Raw genomic sequence first — 18,951 nt, 5'->3', positions numbered from 1 at the left:
CATTCAGCTGGGCAAACTACTCCGATAGCTGCAGGGCACCACATATTCTCACACTGCAGTTAGTGAGTGATGGAGGTTGTGGTTTTAGAGAGAACAAATGAATGCAATCTTGGTATGGTGTATTTGTTACATTCCCTATGTTAAATATAAAATCAAACACATTGGATTTATTTAGAGTTTAGGATCTTGTCCTGTGAATCTATCATTCCACTCAATAGAGCTCTGAATAATAATAATAATAATAATAATAATAATAATAATAATAATAATAATAATAGTAATAATAATGTCTTTGTAGATATGCAAAAATGCAGAGAAACGATTTACACTCTACATTATGGAACAATTATTGTGCAAATATAATCATGTTAAAATATAGTTTGCAGAGCATTCTGGATGAAAAGTTGAATTCAAATTGTTTGGCTTCACATGTTCAGATTCTGCGCACACTCTTAAAGTGAGAGTGCCACTGCCACCTACTGTTGTAAATGAACGACTACACTTTACTTACACTGTGGGTGAAACGGAATGACTGTTTTTTTTCCTTTTTTTACTCGTCACATGCAGACAATGGGCAGCAGGTGGCGACAATGCCTCACTTGCTTACCTGGCCTTACCCTGGTTTCATTTTTTTAATTTTGCTTTTGAGAAGACACATTTCCCGGAAGCCGAATACAACTGTGAACACAAGACCCAATTTTCAGACTTTATTTCCAAAATTCCAGACTCAGCTAAAACTGTTTAATTTGTTTGATCACAAGAGTGCATCTCTACAATTAATATGGGGAAGATGGGGAAATGGAGCTTCAAATTTGGTTCATGAACCAGTTACTGTATTTTTTGACTCTTCTAGATATGGACTGTCAACCAGTGGTCCGCGCCCCTTTAATGGACATCAACTTTTTCTAGCCAATGGTGATTCCTGACTGCCTAATGACTTTTTCACGTGGTTCATGAGGCAAATCCGAAGCTTCATTTATCCATCACTACCAATTAATAAAACGTGAGTCGATGCACATCTCAGTAGATGATTCATGATCGATTTTAACGTGGAGCGATTTGGTTCACTTCTGTGGGATTCTGATTCGATTCGGTTTCAGTTCATTGAGTTTGTTGTTGTGATTTTACATAGATATGAATGATCTTGTCACAACTGGAAAAGTGTCATTTCTTAAAGATAATAAAACTCTTGATAATGTACCTATTTTTTAGAGTCTGAATGGTTGATTGATTGAATGATTGGAATGATTCAACGCACTTTCTGATTCAAATCGTTTTTTGTTACACCCCTAATGGAATACAGGAATATTTGCCTGTATTTATTTATTATAATATATATATTTTTTTTGTTCTGTCGGTAATTAATCTTGGGGGATACCTGGAATAGCTCACGCAGAGTGACAACCGATTCATTTGCTGAGAGGAGGAATTCGTAGCAAGGATCAAAATTCCAACATTCCTCTCGCGGGACTTCCCCTCCGGGCTTTGAATCATCGCGAAGTTTTGTTTTGTAGTTTTTTTTTTTTTTTTAGGCAGCCGGGTGCTAGCAACCCGATGGAGCCAAGTCAAGAAAGGTGGAGACTCCTGCTCAACTTCCTGCACAATACTCTTGAAGCACCGCCAGGAGAGAAGAAGGGAGGCTTCTGCTTGGGCAAGGGCGAATGGATATACGGCTTTCTTTTTTCCCCTTAATTACTACCACATCCTAGTTGTTAACCATTTATACGCCCATCTACCTGACTTGTAGCTCGCTAGTTAGCCGCGAGGCTGCTGAAAAGGAGACGTTAGTTAATAGCAAAGGCGGTGCGAAGGACAGGAATGGGTGAGTTTTCCATGATGTGGCGCTTGTGTTGTTTGCCTGTCCGTGCGTTTGTGTGTTTTTAAACGTTTCTCATGGCCACACTGTACACAAATAAAGCCCCATAAAGCATTCAAGCCTAATGTCCGGGGTCTTAAGTCATACTGTAAGCGTTTGACGAACGGTGGTTAAAGTAAGCAATCCACTTAGGTTAGCCTAGCCTAGGAGAATAGCAAGCTAGCAAAGTCAACCGACTAAAACGCCTACTCCTCGTCTGCATTTCTCGCAATGTTGACGTAAACAATCCCAAAAGTGTGTCTAAATCACGCACTGCACTCACAGAACGGGTTTTTAAGTATGAACTAAAATAGTGTGATGTTGGCTGTCTGAGTCGAACTAACTTAACAATCAGGCAACTTAATTTAGTTGATGTGAAGACACAGGTTTAAATTGACAGTTATAGAATGTCATTTTTTTTCGTTTCAGATATAATTGATATTTGTCTGACGTAGCTGAGTTGTTGTGTCCACACTTTTTTTTAATTTTTTTTTTACATACACCAGTGAGCAACTCTGCTTGTCAAAGTGATCTATTAAGTCGTTAGCGTAGCATTCCACTAGAAATTATATTTCACATGTCTTATGAAAGAAATAAAACGTGGAATGCCTTAAAGCACCGTTTTTGGCAATGCCATTGTAAAAATTTATGAAGTGATTTTTGGTCATTATAAAATGAAAAATGTCTCCATCAGCTCATAAATTCAATTCTCACTAGGTGTTTTTGATTTTACTGTTATATTGGTCCAAATAAATGTACCTCTAGTTGTACATTGCTTTTAAAATGGAGATTAAACTGAAGAAATGAGGTTGATCTGTATAATTTAAATTATACAATGCTTTTGCTTTAAGTTCAGACTGTTATTCTGACATTTTATTCATTTTCATGTTCTGTCTGTTACACCTAACATGGCCACTGAACATTGAAAACCTTCTGCACAGAATTATGCAACCTTCCTGCCGCATCTCTTGAGGCGGCTGTGTGACGAAGATGTGCATGTGGTTGTGTGCAGTTCTGTAACTCTGCTATGTTGCAAAACAGGTTTTAAACCTGTCATGGACAACAAAGGGTATTTTTAAGAGATTACTGCAATTCACGTGTGTTTTTATGAAATGCTATAAAAAATAAAGTAGCTTGGCTTGTGTTTATAAATAGCAGTACTTGAAAAATAGGTGCAGTACTACACAAGTGCACAGAATAAATAAAAAATAAGATTTCCTGATGAGGTGATTTTTAACAATTATTTTTTCGACATTCTTTAAAAATATTTATAGTCATTTGTTGAAGATTAATTTAAAAAATGGAGACGTTTCACAGATCATCACCGCTATGCTTGTAAAATGTTTAGTTTAAAAGTAAAATGTTAGCGCATATTTAAAAAAAAGAAGATTTTCTTCTGAAATCTGTGGGAGACATTTTGTTGAAGTCACCCACGTCTTCAGTAGGCAATTTGTTTTTCTTTTCAAGCATGACCAAGCTTATATTTACAACCGAAACAACCCACATGTATGAAACAAAAGTGACATCAGCATCACAGAAATAAACAAATATAAAATGTGGCAAGAGGCGCTTGCATACCCAATTTAGACTAGTTTGAAGTAACCGCTAATTTTGTATTTTGAGGGGATCAGTTTTGTAATCGAACGGTTTTGCAATTATTCTTCACTTCCTGTCAACAGATACAAACTTTTGCGACTTTGAACAAACAACATATATTTGAAAATGCATTTTAGGTAAAGATTTTTTTCAAAAGACATCATTTGGTAGCTCATTCTAGTTTTTTTTCCCCCAGCTAGATTGTAGATAATGTACTTTGAGGTATGCTTTTCTTCAGTTGGCAAATGGCCGAGGGTCGTTTGAGCTGTGTTTCAACATGTCTGTGTGTAACTCTAGTCATGTCTCTCTTTCTCCTTCTCTCTGAGCTGTGATGGCTGCATACCTGTGATAAACAGTAGATAAAGTTAGAAAATGAAAATATGATCATTGAATATGACTTTGGGGTTTAATTCTATTTTCAATAGTGGTACAGTTGTATAAAACTAGATCAATTAGAAGTATTTCTTCAATAAACCTTTATTGAGAAGCTTAAGACGAAATTATGGTTATGGCAGAACATGAAATAGTTTTAAAAGCGTAGCTGTGCTCTCTGAACAATTGACTGTGCAATGTCAGATGTATTTAATGAGCGGGTTCAAGGAAAGAAACGTCATTGTAAGTGCTAAATTTACACCATGGGGTTTGTGAAATGTGCATTTCCTGACAGACTGTATAATGTATGAAAACCGAAATGTGAGGCGCCGTGCAGACATCCGGCTTTCACATAGAAAAGACCAAACAGAAATAAATAAATGAATGAAATAATAGATTCATTCAAATGATTTGACTCATTTAGTACTTCAAGTGTTTATTTTCATTGATTTACTTTCTATTTCATATTGTCTGCATTTTATTATTGTGTCAGGCCCCTTCCAGCATTCTTACCTCTCCTCTTTTGTTTTCCTCTCGACAACGCAGAGGTTGTAGTGGAGTATGACTACGAAGCACTCCATGAGGATGAGCTGACCTTGCGAAAGGGGGACTTGATCAAGAACGTATGCCGCATAGAAGAGGATGGCTGGATGGAGGGAGATCTCAATGGGAAAAGAGGACTCTTTCCTGACAACTTTGTGAAGGTAAAAAACAAATGCCAGATTGGATATTGAAAAAAAAAAATCTATACAGATGAGTGACAAAGAATCACGTTTTAACATCTATCAAAGCAGCAAGCAGTAAAGGCCTGGAAAAACATTTCAAATGGAACAGTCAATATCCCTAAATGAAATGGCTGCAGGCTATTGCCTCCCCAAAAAGATGAAGCACTGAACTGCACTCGATACGCTTCCTGCGAACACTAAATTGATCTGGTTTGTTTTAGTTGTTTACTGATTTCAGTTGAGCTAATTGCTCCAAGTCTGCTTTGCTTTGCCCTATATTGTCCTCAGTGTTGCCTTGCCATCTGGTGGACGGACGGGGGTGTATTTAGTTCAAAGATCAAGTTGTCAGCAATCCTTCCCTGCACATTTCTAATGTGGGCAGGGACATTTTATGACTTTATGATCATCTGACATCAAGATTTTCCCGTCAGTGCCCAATGACTACGTCTGTCGCCGTCCAGCGAATGTTCATTCCCTGCCGTGTGTCTGCTACTTTTCTTCAGTCTGTAAATCCTTGATAGTGAAACAGGTAATCTGCTAAGAAGACTGGATCTGTCACTGCGTTTGGATAGATAATCCGCTAAGAAGCAGTACGGCCCGGTTCTTGAACTTTTGTGAGGCTACCACCATCTGAGAGGTTGTTCTTCATTACTTGCGCCTTTTTGGGTTGGTTACTGCTGAACCACAAAGGGCACATGAGATGAAATGGTAAGAGATTCAATTTTCCTCTGCCATGACCAAGTTGAGTTCACATGCATCTTCTCAAAGTATTCACAGGTAACGTGACCATGGTTCTCGGGCCGAGATCATGATTCATGGTCACACAGTTACCATGTCACAGTGAGAACAGCTGTATTCCACTACATTACATTTAAAGAGGCCATAAACTGATTAAGTCAGATTTGGCAATTATTTACGCACACACGTAAAGTCCAACCAACACTTTGACTGTGTGTATGTATATATGTACAGCTGCACAGTTGGAAAGCACACACATGCACAACCAAACTGAACTTCCTATTTAATGGAAGTGCAAAGTCAGCATGAACCAGGAAGCGGATGGTAAGCCCAGTCATTGTTCGGCTAAAAAGAATGTTCCTGCACTGACACTGCGGTTGACACAGCTTTAATTTGAAAAGGAACTGATCCGACCCATACGGTTCATAAGGAGTAACAGTCCGGAAATGTAACGTGTGTCTACAGTACACATTTTTCATTGCTGCTAACGTAACTATTGTTGGGGTTTTTTTTTTTCCTTCCCAAAGCATGAACAAACTTATTTTTTTTATTTTTATTTTTTTTTTACACATTCATATCCCAAATATATTAATACTATATATTAAATATTCTGCATATATGGACATTTGATTCAGCAGTTCAGAGAATGGATGATGAATAGATTTGGTTATTAAATTGACAGATTTTGAAATACAGCTGGGCATGAGAAAAGCTTTGAAAGCAATTATCATCAATGTCTGATGTCACAGACATTCTTTAGAGTGATTGCAATCACAAAAGCATTTTAGCAAGGATCATTTGTGTCTGTTCTGACTGTTCAACAAGCTGGACGTGAGGCAAATTGGAAGTTTTCATTGTCTTTGTTGTAAGTGCTTTGTTAGAGCTGTAGCTTTTATGAAATCCATTATCCGTTTTTTGTGTGCTATATTAATAAAGTTGTGTTGTGTTGTATAGTATTGTCTTAGACTTAGACAAGAAAATTGTTTTTGTGGTAGAGTGATTTCAAAACTGGCTTTGTTTTACCTTAAAGCAAAAGTCTCATTTACTTTGAGAAACAGAAATACACTCCGTGAATTAATCTAATTTATAGTTTTCTCCGAAACAGAAGACATAAAATTCCAAATGCAATACTTATCGTATTTGTGTTCTATGCATTCTGTTTTCAAAGGAAATAAAACAGGAGGCCAAGGAAGTGCGACCCGAATCCAAAGGGCAAGCCGCTCAGCCTCTGAAGAGAGAGAAGTCTGTAGGAAATGTTGCCAACTTGGTTCAGAGGATGAGTACCATCGGGATTCCAACTGGGGGTTTCCAGCCACGACCATCATCTACCACAAAGAGTAAGAAATGGCTGCAAAATGATTCAGCTTTTTTTTTTTTTTTGCATTACATTTTTATTGCAGATGTACTGTTAAATAATAATAATTTTAAAAAAAAATCCACAACTGACTTTACTTTCTGTGAGCCTGGATGGTTCGTTCAGGATTTGTACAGTCATGAAAAACTTATGGTGTAAAAGTTAAGGAAATTTAAAAAGCAGGGGATTAACTATTTAATGGTACTTTCATTTTATGGTGTGAAAAATATACGTTTCTCAACATATTATTATTATATATTAGCAAAAATACAATCGTAATCATTTAGTCCAAAAATCATTTGTGATTAACAAAAAAAAAAGTAGATCAGGTTGGTGCAGGTTTTACACGCCCACTTTTAAAACTGTGGCAGTTAACACATTCACTGCAATTGACAGCAAGAGATGCCAATTATGATAAGCAGTCATTAAACTCAGCACCAACTTAATATAAATATAAATAGTATATATAAATAGCGTCCTAGCTGCTGCGCTCTCCCGCTGAAACATCCCACATGTAACAGTTCTCGTCTCCATTTTCTTAATCTTGCTTTTACTTCTTACATTTGACATGTTTACACTGCTTACATTCTCATACCGCCTCTGCTTTTTTTAATCCTAGAGGCCCTTGCACGTATGAACATGTAAAAAAGCAAACAGGTGAAGTTACGCAGCCGGTTTGTTTACTACCTCCCTTCCTATCGTCTTTTCACAGAGCTGAAGAAGAGACAGTGCAAAGTCTTGTTTGACTATCAGCCGCAGAACGAAGATGAACTGGAGTTAAAAATTGGAGATATTTTAGACATCACCGAAGAGGTAGGTATTTTCAACATTCTATCTAGTTTCTAAGATGCAAGCGTTGCATATCAAATTGACTTTTTTTTCCGTCCACTTTGTATGATAAGGCTGAAAGGTAGAAAAAGAAAGGTGAATTCTTGTTTTGTTTGATTTACGGCTGATTGATTTAACTGTTTGTCATGTATCCGGTTATATAACCTTAAAATGCAGAGTGCACGTCAGAGAGGAAACGGGGTGTTGGCATAAATTTTGTGTGGCATGTTTTCACTTACTGCAAAACAGGTTTGTTACACTTTGCAAATCCACTAATATGGAAGATTTTTTAACCTTTAAATGTATGCAAAGTAAGAAACAAATTCTATAGTCGGGGAAAGGTAGCCAGCTGTTGTTAACAGTCATTTTAATTTGGCTATTCGTGTGCGCAGGTTGAAGAGGGTTGGTGGAGCGGCGTCATCAACGGCAAGTCTGGACTCTTCCCTTCCAACTTTGTCAAAGAGTTGGATGTTGCGAAAGAAGACGGAGAATCAAATGATACGACACCAGAGGAGGCTGGTAAGAATCAGAGCGCAAATGAAAAGACAAATGTCGGCGGTCATGGTGCACTACGTCTTTAAAAAAAAAAAAAAAAAATGGAACTGCTGTGGCTACAGGGAACACAAATGTAAAGTGAGTTTATTTAGTGGGATGTCAGTTGGGACGCAAGAATGGAGGCTGCATGTGAGTAAGACCTACACTAGATGGTGCTGTAAATGTATTTTTTTTAATTTATTTTTTGCTGCCTCATGTCAGGTGACTTGGAGTCATCAGTATATTTGCCTCCAACCTGTGATATAATGAGGGCAAAATTTATATCTGGACTACTCACTTTTTGTATCTTCTCCACAGATGGTGTAGAAAACACAGTGACACCATCATCGCCAACACCTTCTTCAGGCAATGGCGCTATTGTCCAGCCCAAAAAAATCCAACGTATTGGTTTTGGCGATATTTTCAAAGAAGGGTCAGTGAAATCAAAGGTCCGAATCCCTAATTTGGAGCCGGAAGAAAAAAAGGAAAATGTGAGTTTGATTACATTCCTTAATGTTTTTTTTTTTTTGTGTGAGACTTCCACAATGAAGTTAAAAAAAAGGCAGAACAATTCTATGAGGCTACATTTTTTGTAAAGTGACGCCATGGTACCGTGAATTGCTAAAACTTGGAAAACAGCCACAGTCGTAAATAATTATTGTAACTAGTGATTGATATGGATTTTTTCGGGTACTTGCAGATTCTGCTATTAGGCAGGAATAGAACATTGTTTATTGATTTAATGGGATGATAAATTAAAAAAATATATATATTGGGGATAAAATAACGTTTTAAAATTCTCCCTTTCTCTATCTCTCCTCTCTCCCTTCTTTTTTCTTCTCAACAGCCATTGCAATATCTTTCAACCACTAACTCAGCTTCTATAGTTCTGTGCTACTCACACACGCTCCCAACCCCAATAGCACATATCGTTTAATATTTCCATTTGACTAATTGAATAATTCCCATACAGTATTACTGTATACTTCTCATCTGGCTTTTCACTCATTGTAGTCGGTAATATCGGCAGTTGCAATTGACGGTTTCCTTTCGTGGAGCACAAAAGGAAACTTCAAATCAGTTCTCAGCTTTGCCTTTTGCATTAATTCATTCATCTATTTTCTTTAACGTTTAACATCCCAAAGAAATTAAAATGATCCTTTTAAAAAAATACGACTGTATTGTACTCTGATGGAAACTTTTTTTTTTAAATTCCTTTAACTCCTTCCTTGTCCATTGATGTCCTATAAATCATTTCCATCTTTCATGTTTTGTTTGCTCCATTTCAGCCAATCCCTTCATTACCATCAGTCGCAAAGCCTGCCTTTCCCAACGTGATCGAAATGCACAAGGGCGAAGGAGATAGCAACTCTAAAGGTAAAATACGTCCCCGAGTTTTTTTTTTTTTATCTGTTCTTTTGTATCCTATAAACCCCCTTCTGAATACCCTTCAATCTCTGTGTCCAAAGCGAAAGAGTTCTGTAAGGTCACCTTTGCTTTTGAGGCTACAAATGAGGATGAACTGACTTTGCACGAGGATGACATCATCTATATCATAAGCAAGGTAAGATGTAGCAAAATGTCAGATTGCATAAGCATACAAATGGCTTCATACGGTTAGAATTCAAATTGAGTGTGGCATTTATATGTCACCTGTGGTTTTCAGTCCCTCCAAACAATCTGGCAGTTTTTTTTTGGGGTGAACTAGTGACCTAAAATGCATTTTACCTCATATTAGTTTGGTCTGATGTCTCTGCATGCTCACAAAACCAAAAAGATTAATTAAAGCAAACAATGCATACCTGCGGTTGCCACACATACTAGAACTATATAATTAACATTTTGGCATGAATCATAAGACTGACTTAATGACAAAATGAGCTTTCAGTTTGATAAGAGCTGCGAGTAGGGACTAAAATTTGGAGAAGTTATGATAACATCGAGACAGCAATTGATTTCGTATCTGAATTACTACTGTTTATTTGCACACTATGTTCTGCTTTGTTTCAAGTGTTATTAGATTAATTTAAATAAGTCCTGCTGGAGCCTATCACCATTAGTTTATAAAGTATTATGTATATGAAATGATTTTTTCTAAGTTTAATTTTTCATTTTTAATTGGCTTTGTTTTTTTGTTGTTGTTTTTTTTGACATGTATCGGGATATCTGTTTAATTAGAGCACACTAGTAGGCTTTCATTATCACATTGGAATGACTTACCTCAAAGCTACATTTTTAATTAGATTTAATTGATTCGAATCCTTCAATTTGAAATGTAATAATTGCATTGCAAATTGAGTAAAAAAATGTTCCAAGCAATGTTTTTAAATTCAAATTTAACCAAATATTTTTCGTGGGTTCATTTCAGCGAATGAGATCATTTCAATAACCATTTTACTATATAATCTGAAGGGACAATAGTCACAAAATGTTCAGGTGACTTTTTAAGTTAATGGAATTGGCCTTGCTGGGGGTCAACCAATCAATTCAGTCAACAAAAGCATTTCGGAAACATGAATCATAAATGAGGAAATGCAAACATCTGGTTTCCCAGCGCTTGCAGATTTCTGTCCTATGTGAGTTTTTGACATTTCCATCCCCTCCTTGGTGGTTTGTGACAGGACACAGGAGAGCCTGGGTGGTGGCGAGGAGAGGTTGGTGGCAAAGAAGGTGTCTTTCCTGACAACTTTGTAGCCATGCTGTCTGACACCGAAAAAGAGGTAAGGTTAGTTTAATGAAAATGGTTTCCCACTAAAAATCTGAAAGTCCTTTTTAACAGTTTTAGCAATACAGAGGACAGGTTTCCATTAAACTGGAACCAAAATGGACTACGATATATGTAATAATTGAAAAAAATAGGTACATCCTCACAATCTAATAATGTCTAATTCAAACATGATATTGATCGGTTTTGACAATTCATAAATTGGTTCCTGTATCCACGTATACATCTGTATTATTTTTTGCGTGTTATAACTTTTTACAGTATAGAATCCGAGTCTTTAAAAATTATTATTTTTTCTGCTTTATTGTGTATATTGTTCAAGCCATTACTTATGGAAGGATTTAATCTACCACAGCAAAAACATGTCTGCTGTTGTTTTTCAGGCTTTTCTATCTCGAGGGTCGCGCAAATCCTCACTCAAGCAAGATTCTGAAGAGGTAGGAGGATATCAGCCATGTCCTTCACAAAAATTGCTTGGTGAAAGAATGATAATGGGAGGCATTGTGGCGTTAACAACATTGTGACATCAAATTTTCCAGATTGTAGGAAAAGTTCTGCTTGTTAATAATTTTGTAGAATAATTATGATATTGCAAAAAAAAAAAAATCTTCAGTAAGAGCGGTAATCATAATAGTTTATCTATTTATTTAAATTTATTTTGCTTGATGATGTCATGAAATTGTGATTGTGAGTTGTGTGTGATACAGTAAAATCCCCAGCTAGTCCCATTATGCAAAACAGGACTCTAGCATTTGTGTTTGTAGTAACAATGTTTGTAGCAGTTAAACCCAAGCCACATGCAGCCCATTCCAATTAAAGGATCTTATTAGAATATCCTGATTTAAACCAAATTGAATCTAATGTTCCTGCTTACTGTACGTCACTGTGTGATGGTATTTCTCTATTTAGGATAAGAATCTCTGTCTCTTATTGAGTAAACTACTTGCTCTGGCCTACTTTTCACAGTTTTTTTTGTTTTTAAAAAAATATTATTTCAGAAACCAAAGAAGCCACCTCCACCGTCAAAACACATAGGTAAGAATCTCAGACTCATTAAATGTTATTGGTTTTTGTTTATATACAGAGCTTACGGTTGGTATTTGTTGCATGTTGCCAACACGTGTTTCCAGTTTTCAGGGTTAGGGCTAATGTGTTAATTAGCCATATGTTGCACTGTTCAAACGTCAGCAGTCTCCAATCTCCTCCCACTGTACAAAACTGAGAGATTTGTTGATCAGGCGCTGAGGAACGATCAGATTTATTTTTCCTCCCATAAAAATCAAATTTCTAATTGGATTCCATTTTATCCTTTCACTCGTTGAAACAAAAAAATGACTTCTTTTTTTTTTCCCAGCGAGGTTTTCCTCAAAATTTACTTGCCTCCACTTCCATAGCAATAGTTGATTAAAAAAAAATATATATAAATACATTTATAAATTACAGTATTTTTCCTGGCTCAAATTGGGACAGAATTGGTGCCCCTTCTGATATTTCATGTGCGCGTATGCCAAGCCTCAACTGGCTCAAACACTTTTTCTGTAAGTATTTACATGCATTTTCTTGTTCTTATAGTTTCAAACAAGTATGTGGAGGTCCACTCTAGAACAACATGTCACAAACGATTTTCATAGACTAAAAATATGGCAAAGAGTTGTTTTCTTCTCTTTAATCTGGAAGGTACCACATAGGGTACCCAACCACATGCAGCTATTTATTCACACAGTGTTTTTCTTTTTTTCTTTTGTTCACTGTATAGAAAAAACATGATTTGTCTCCGTTTGTGATTTATTGTTTACTTTAAAAAAAAAACCTTTTTTTCATGCTTTAACAGCTCTCAAACCAGAGGTTCCCAGCGCTGACAAGAAGCCGCATGCCATCAGGCCAGAGGACAAAGGTACAGATTCCTTCATTCTCATTTTATGCAGTAACTCGAGGGGTGGCGAGTTGGCAGGCAATCAATGGGATAGTTTGCTGTAATCATTTCTGGAAACCCAATTGCTATAATGGACCGTAACTATTGAAATAATGAATGGTGACTTAGCCATGTGTGCCTATCTTGAACTGTTGAATTGTGAACGCTGGATGTTAGTCTTCTTTTAATTAGGTGTGGCTGAAAATAATGATTACCTCAAACACTTGTGCAACAAGCTATTACGGTAAGGGTAATGGATTCATGTCGGGCCACAAAATACTTGATTGACGCGGTTTATATTTACAATCAAATAATTTCATTAACCGTAATGGGTTTTACTGTCTATCGCATGATACCATCTCTAGTGGTTGTTTCAGATTTCATTAGACTGTTGTGGTATTTTACTTGCTCACATCCTTTCAGTGAGTTTCTCCATGATTAAGTACATCTCCAAATCTCTTGGATCCATTTCAGTTGACAGGCCGATCCCAGAGCTAAAACCATCCAAGCCTGCCGCACCACTCCCACCCAAAAAGCCTGTGCCACCTCCAGGCAAAGGCAGACAAGGAAACCTCCCAACAAAGCGCTTAGACAAGCCTCTGGCTCCATCACCAAATTTGAAGTATGTTTCTTCTGTTCTCCCAGGATCTGTGATATTATGATGTCTTGAGCCACTTCTACCCTTCTGTATAATTATTTCTTTTCCTACCAGGCACAATGGGGAAATCCCTACATCTCGTCCAAAGCCTGACTTGGATCTATTACTTCCCCCAAAACCCAAAACGCCCTCAGCGGACACAGGGGAGAAAAACTTCGAATCACGTATGAATGATTTAATTTTTCCTCGCCAACAACTGGTTGCTTTTTTTAAATGTTTGCCTGCAGAGGGGCTTAAACTCACTAACCTCCAGCCTCCACGCTCAAGGCTTTACAGATGTAGTGCTGCTTCTGAGTCTGTTCACCAAATTACATAAACTTGTCAGCAGGCCTGCACAATTTAATGTGTTTTTTTCTTGTTTGGCCTTTTAATATTTTTTTATATTAAACAAATTGTTTATTTTTGCGCCCTTGGTGGCTTCGGCAGCCTGCTGATGTGCAATCTTTTCACTAAAGGCATGGTGTGGAAGAGACAGGAACTAGTTAACTACAGAGACAGTTATGTGATTCATTTGGAATTGGTTCGTGTACGCAGTGTCAGACAATGACCGACATACTGCACAGTTCGCTGCAAAGTATGACCAAAGCAAGTAGCACGGAAGAGAAACATCCCAGTAAGAAACAGTCATTAAAATTTATTTCACTTTGTTTTACCGACAAAAAGAAAAAATGGTGAGCGAGGGGGCAGGATAGGCTAGAAAAATCCCAAAGTGCATAATGTGTAAAGATTCATATAGGGCGGGTTTATATTCCTTGCTAAAAAAAAAAGTCTGTTATGTGGTGTGTATAAGATTTTGTTTACATTTTCAGTTTTCATTTTTAAAAGAATATATTTTACTGCTTTGGCACCCGTAAGTAGAGATATGACGTTGAGCCTGAGATGGATTCAGTGAGCAGGCCTACGTTTCCTCTTTTGCAAGTTATTTTAGTGGCGGGGACAGATGGTGGTAACGATGTCCCGTCTGTTCAGCAAGAACTCATCTGACAAGTTGTCATGACACAAGAAAATGCAATATTTTCACATTTCCTGTTTACTAACTAGAGGAGTTAAGTGCGACACAGGTGAAAAGTTCAACAGTCACCCAAGTCACACATGTGAATGAGAAATTTCCCTTGATCTTCTTTGTTTGCACTTTTAACTTCTCAACCTGGACCAAAAAAAAAAAAGGATGCAACAATAAAAATAATTTCCTCTGATCTTATTGACAAATCTTTCTTTTCTCAACAGCGCTAATTAGTTTTGACGAGGTTTCATCCAACTCAGAAAAGCTGTCTCATCCCACTGCTAACAGACCAAAGATTATCGGCCGGAGGTTGCCCGCCCAATTTGGTGGAGGACATTCGGTGAGCACCAACTAATTCTTGTTTTGATTTTAGTTTGCATTCGTATTCATATTTGAAAAAATATCACATTTTAAAATGCATGCAATATATTGGTACTATTATTATTATTAAAAGATGATATTTTTAAATAATTAAACAAAACTTCCTTGCAGCCCAACAAGGACATTGTCCTGGAGAAAGCTTTCAAGATAGATGAGGAGGATGGTGCCAAAATAAAGCCTCTAGAACCCAGAAAGGTAATTTTGATCACTTTTGAAACTAGTTTTTAATCATGGTCAACTTTTAATAACCATCAGAGACCTGACTGTTTTTTAAATTAACTAACACAAATGCTCTCTTGAATCAGTTAAATATAATCAGGTTTTGGAACTGTCAATAAAAACAAAATAAATCAGTGCATTTTTACAAGCAATGCTTAGGTAAACAGCATAAAGTGTTGCTGCGCTCCATGTTTGTGGATCACACCTACAAAAAAAAAAAAAAAAATCATATCAAGGTAGTTGAAGCGTGTATGGTTGTGTGACAAGATAATAGCTTGCCGGTCATGGACATGCGAGGAAGTCGACATGTCGCATTAGCATTTCGTTTTATTGTGCTACCAATAATAGCAAGTGAAAGCCATTGTTCACCCTGAAGATTTTCACAATGGGTTGTTGTCTGGCTGTATTAAGTCATAATTTCATCAGATTTGTTTTTCATTCATTTTCCTTGCTGAAACTCTGGTTAATTGGTAGTATTCCTAAATATTCCTATTATTGATTTAATACAGTAGTACATATTTTTTGTCTCTCACTCTCTATTTCCTTCTCTCCCTGAACTCCCCTCCCATTCAGCCTACACACAACTCGTCCCCGTTGCCGCCATTCCATAAACCCAGTATGGAGGCCAAACTCAACCCAGCCTCCACAAACTTAAGCTCAGACAGCAGTTCTCTGGGCAGAGAAGATCCCAAATCCCAGATGGAAGAGCTTAGAAGTCAGATGAAGGATCTTCTGCTATCAGTGGAGCTGTTCAAGGCCCAGCAAATGTAATTATTACATCGAATAAGAACACATCGTCTAATCTCGCGGAAATTAAAGACTACCAACGGTTGAAAAAACAAATAGCTATTTAAACCATAGCTGCAAACACTTTTTGTATTTATCAGCCTATATAGTTCTGCCTGTTTGCCAATGAATGGTCAATCTAAATTCATAATTTGTTACACGAGTTACATGTATGTGAAAAAATGCAGTTGAAAATGTCCCTATTAAATTCACAAACACGTTTTGACTCAATTGCTAATTAACACTTGTGCATATTTCTAGGAAAGAAATAACAGAGCTTCGTGGAGAACTGGATGAGGAAAGGAAAAAGCGTGTAGCCCTGCAGGTAGTATTGATCTCCATAAAAACACAAGCTGGGTTGTCTGCATTTATAATGCCAAATATTGATGGATTCACTAATGGGCAAAAATGGGATATATCAACTTGGATGATCATGATTAAACTTGTATATCATTACTGTCCTCTGCAATACATTATACAGCACCATTATAATTTGTAGATCACGTTTCTTGCCTTAGACTTTTCACAGCAAGATTCCTCCAAGCCACAGCGGGGGGGCTGGAGAAAATTAACCTTGGCTCTGAGTGTTTTGCATTCTGTGTCCTGTCAGATGGAGCTAAATAAGCTAAAGATGGCCATCCACTCAACGTGAAGCTGAGCTGAAGGTCCAGTTGCTAGCCTAATGACCAACTAGAGAGATGGTTTTGGGGTGGACGGCTGCAGGAGGCGGAAGACAACAGACAGCTGAATGGGCAGAAAGAGGGTGCAATTATTTCTATTACATCTACAAATTCAACTCCCCATATTTGTAAGATTTAAATTTTTTTTGCACATATATTGTTTTGTTTTCAAGCTAAATGTAATTAAATTACACATGTGTATATAACTATTTTTTGCCAACACGGAAAAAAAACGACGAGGCCTTACTTCAAACTACTGTGCATGTCTTCTTCTCGCATGTCTTCTGTTCCCTCCTGCCCTTGACAGAGGGTCGCTCTCAGTACTACTGACTATATACAAAGCAGGGGATCTTTGTTTCTACACCTAATTTTCCACACGCTTATGTTTTAAGCGCAATTTTTTTTAAACCTTTCCTTTTAATTTCACTTTCTAACAAATCATTTCCCTTTCCTCTCCTCTTGAGGGGGTTGTAGCTGAAATCCAATCATTCCTTGCAGCGTTACAGAGGAAGCTCACGCTCTTCTTTATTTGTCCTCTGTTTTTTTTGTATGCATTTTCCAGCATTCCTATCCAGGGAAACACTACTGTGCCTGTAATATAGTTGTAATAAGTGTTGTTATGGAAGCTTAACATTTACCACAACGATGTCTGAAAAAAAATTGCATCTCGATATTGCGTGTCTATATTTTTTAAACTCTACTGACATACTTTTGAGGGCCTCTCCTATAGTTGTTAACTTTAACATGAGACTGGGAATGTTGTCTAAAATTTAGCAGCAGCCTGCATGAAAAACTAAATAGGAAAGTAAGGAACAGTTTATTGTCTCCTTCCGTTTCCAAAAGTTTTTCTGGTTAGTGCCTAAGGATGTTTATACGAAAATTCATTTCTGCAGCTTGCTTACTTGTTCTACTCAGGCCCCTCCCTATCCCAGCAAATTCCAGGTGGTCCATTCTACCTCTTCCTCTTATCTATCCTATCTTTGTGTCGAACTGAACAAAATAATTTGTTTTTTTGATTATATGGCAAAGCCTGTTTATTGCCCATCAATTGTCCTTGTTGTCTTTTTATACAGGAGCTATTTAGGGCCACAGTAAAAAACATGAGGGGGAGAAAAAGTCCAATTTTCATGAGATTGAAGTAATTTTAATAAGTGAATTTTAAAAGACCAAAATGAAAACAGCAATCTAGACCTTGCCTGAAATAAGTATTAAAAGGAAATCTTTTTCCAAAACCCTCGCGGTTAGATGCTTTTTGGTCTGTAGTTCTAAATTGTGGTGTAACAAAACAACAATTTAAAATTGAACTAAAGTTGAATTTGAATATATCCATAACAGAGGGTATACCTTCATGATCGTAATATTGCATTCCATTTATGACTTACCTCCCAACCCACCAATGTGACTATCTTCATGAGGTGAGATTTTTTTTTTCTTGAGTGTATATATATTATTGTTTTCAGGGTGGCCGTAATACTAATTCGTGTTTTGGGTCAGGTCTTGTTCCAAGTAGTTTAGGAAAAGTGGCAAACTAGCAATAACAAGAAACAAAAATACGGTATTACATTTGCTGTAGGAAATTGTAATCCCCCTTGAATCTACATTTTATGACTGTTGTACTGTTTTGTTGAAGGCAATCGTTCATAACTCGAGAATTTAATTCATAAGCAGGTAGTTTGCTCTGGGCACCACCAGGTTAAATGGCTAAGAATTATTTCGTTCATATGCATAGCATACTGGCAATTCCCCCCCCCCCCCCCCCACTACAAAATAATCTTTGTACAATTCTCCAAGTTTTAACCCCAAACTTCTTCCACCACTGCATGTCAAAAACCATTTGAGTTGTTATTGATGTGGTTGTCAACGTGACCTCATAAGTATTGAACATTTTCCTTGCCTACAGCAGTTGCTGAACATGTTAGCAAGCTGCCTGTTAGCAATATTAGCATCAAGCTACATGCTAATGATGCTGGGAACCAAGTTAAGAGGAAATTACCCCACACCTCTCTCCAAAAACTTTCTTTGGCCTTCTGCTGATGTGTATAACACGTGCAAGTTCTGATTATTGTCATTATTGTGATTATTATTTTTTTATTATTATTATAAATCCCACCAGTGTCTTAAAGGAGTTACTTCCCAATCAAACTTTTGTGTTTGTGTTGCTGATCAACTTGCACACTTAAAAGGGCGTTTAATGGTATTCAAGTTTGTTTTCTGTTTTCATGTGAATGCTTTGACAAAGTTGTCAGTGTGTTTGACCTTTGTCTATGTGCCTGACATGTTATACAATCTCTCCCTATAGCCTTTCGAGGACGCGGCTGCTCTATTTGATAATCACATTGTGGGAAAAGAGGGATCAGGGATAGCTGTTGATGTAATATATGATCTGCGCTTTACTTTTATATACTGTACATTCCGGAGATTGACACCAAGAAACGATGAAATCTGCACATTTACAAGTTTAATTTTGAAATAATTTTGTTTACATACATGAGCTGTATCCTTGCATGAGCTGAGATTCTTTCAAAAAAAATAAATATCTTTATTTACTGTCTAAGTGACATTGCTTCTGTATTTATACTCATCAT

At 37.0% G+C, this 18,951-nt stretch overlaps 1 protein-coding gene across 1 annotated transcript; it reads left to right on the top strand.

Annotated features, from left to right (window-relative positions):
* The first annotated feature begins 1,550 nt into the window (after window positions 1-1,550).
* cd2ap (CD2-associated protein) lies at window positions 1,551-18,920 on the top strand. Its single transcript, XM_049756115.2, has 19 exons — window positions 1,551-1,822; window positions 4,370-4,527; window positions 6,455-6,623; window positions 7,353-7,453; window positions 7,861-7,987; window positions 8,321-8,493; window positions 9,292-9,379; window positions 9,472-9,566; window positions 10,624-10,722; window positions 11,111-11,164; window positions 11,726-11,762; window positions 12,559-12,621; window positions 13,114-13,261; window positions 13,352-13,461; window positions 14,525-14,640; window positions 14,793-14,876; window positions 15,474-15,667; window positions 15,948-16,011; window positions 16,297-18,920. Exons 1-19 carry the CDS (start codon window positions 1,819-1,821, stop codon window positions 16,336-16,338), a joined length of 1,926 nt encoding a protein of 641 aa, XP_049612072.1. The 5' UTR covers window positions 1,551-1,818; the 3' UTR covers window positions 16,339-18,920.
* Window positions 18,921-18,951: the final 31 nt, after the last annotated feature.

This window comes from Syngnathus scovelli, chromosome 20, assembly GCF_024217435.2.
Source record: "Syngnathus scovelli strain Florida chromosome 20, RoL_Ssco_1.2, whole genome shotgun sequence".
Lineage (NCBI taxonomy): Eukaryota > Metazoa > Chordata > Actinopteri > Syngnathiformes > Syngnathidae > Syngnathus > Syngnathus scovelli.
Note: the sequence above shows the minus strand (reverse complement) of the source record. Positions and strands in the feature narration are given on the sequence as shown.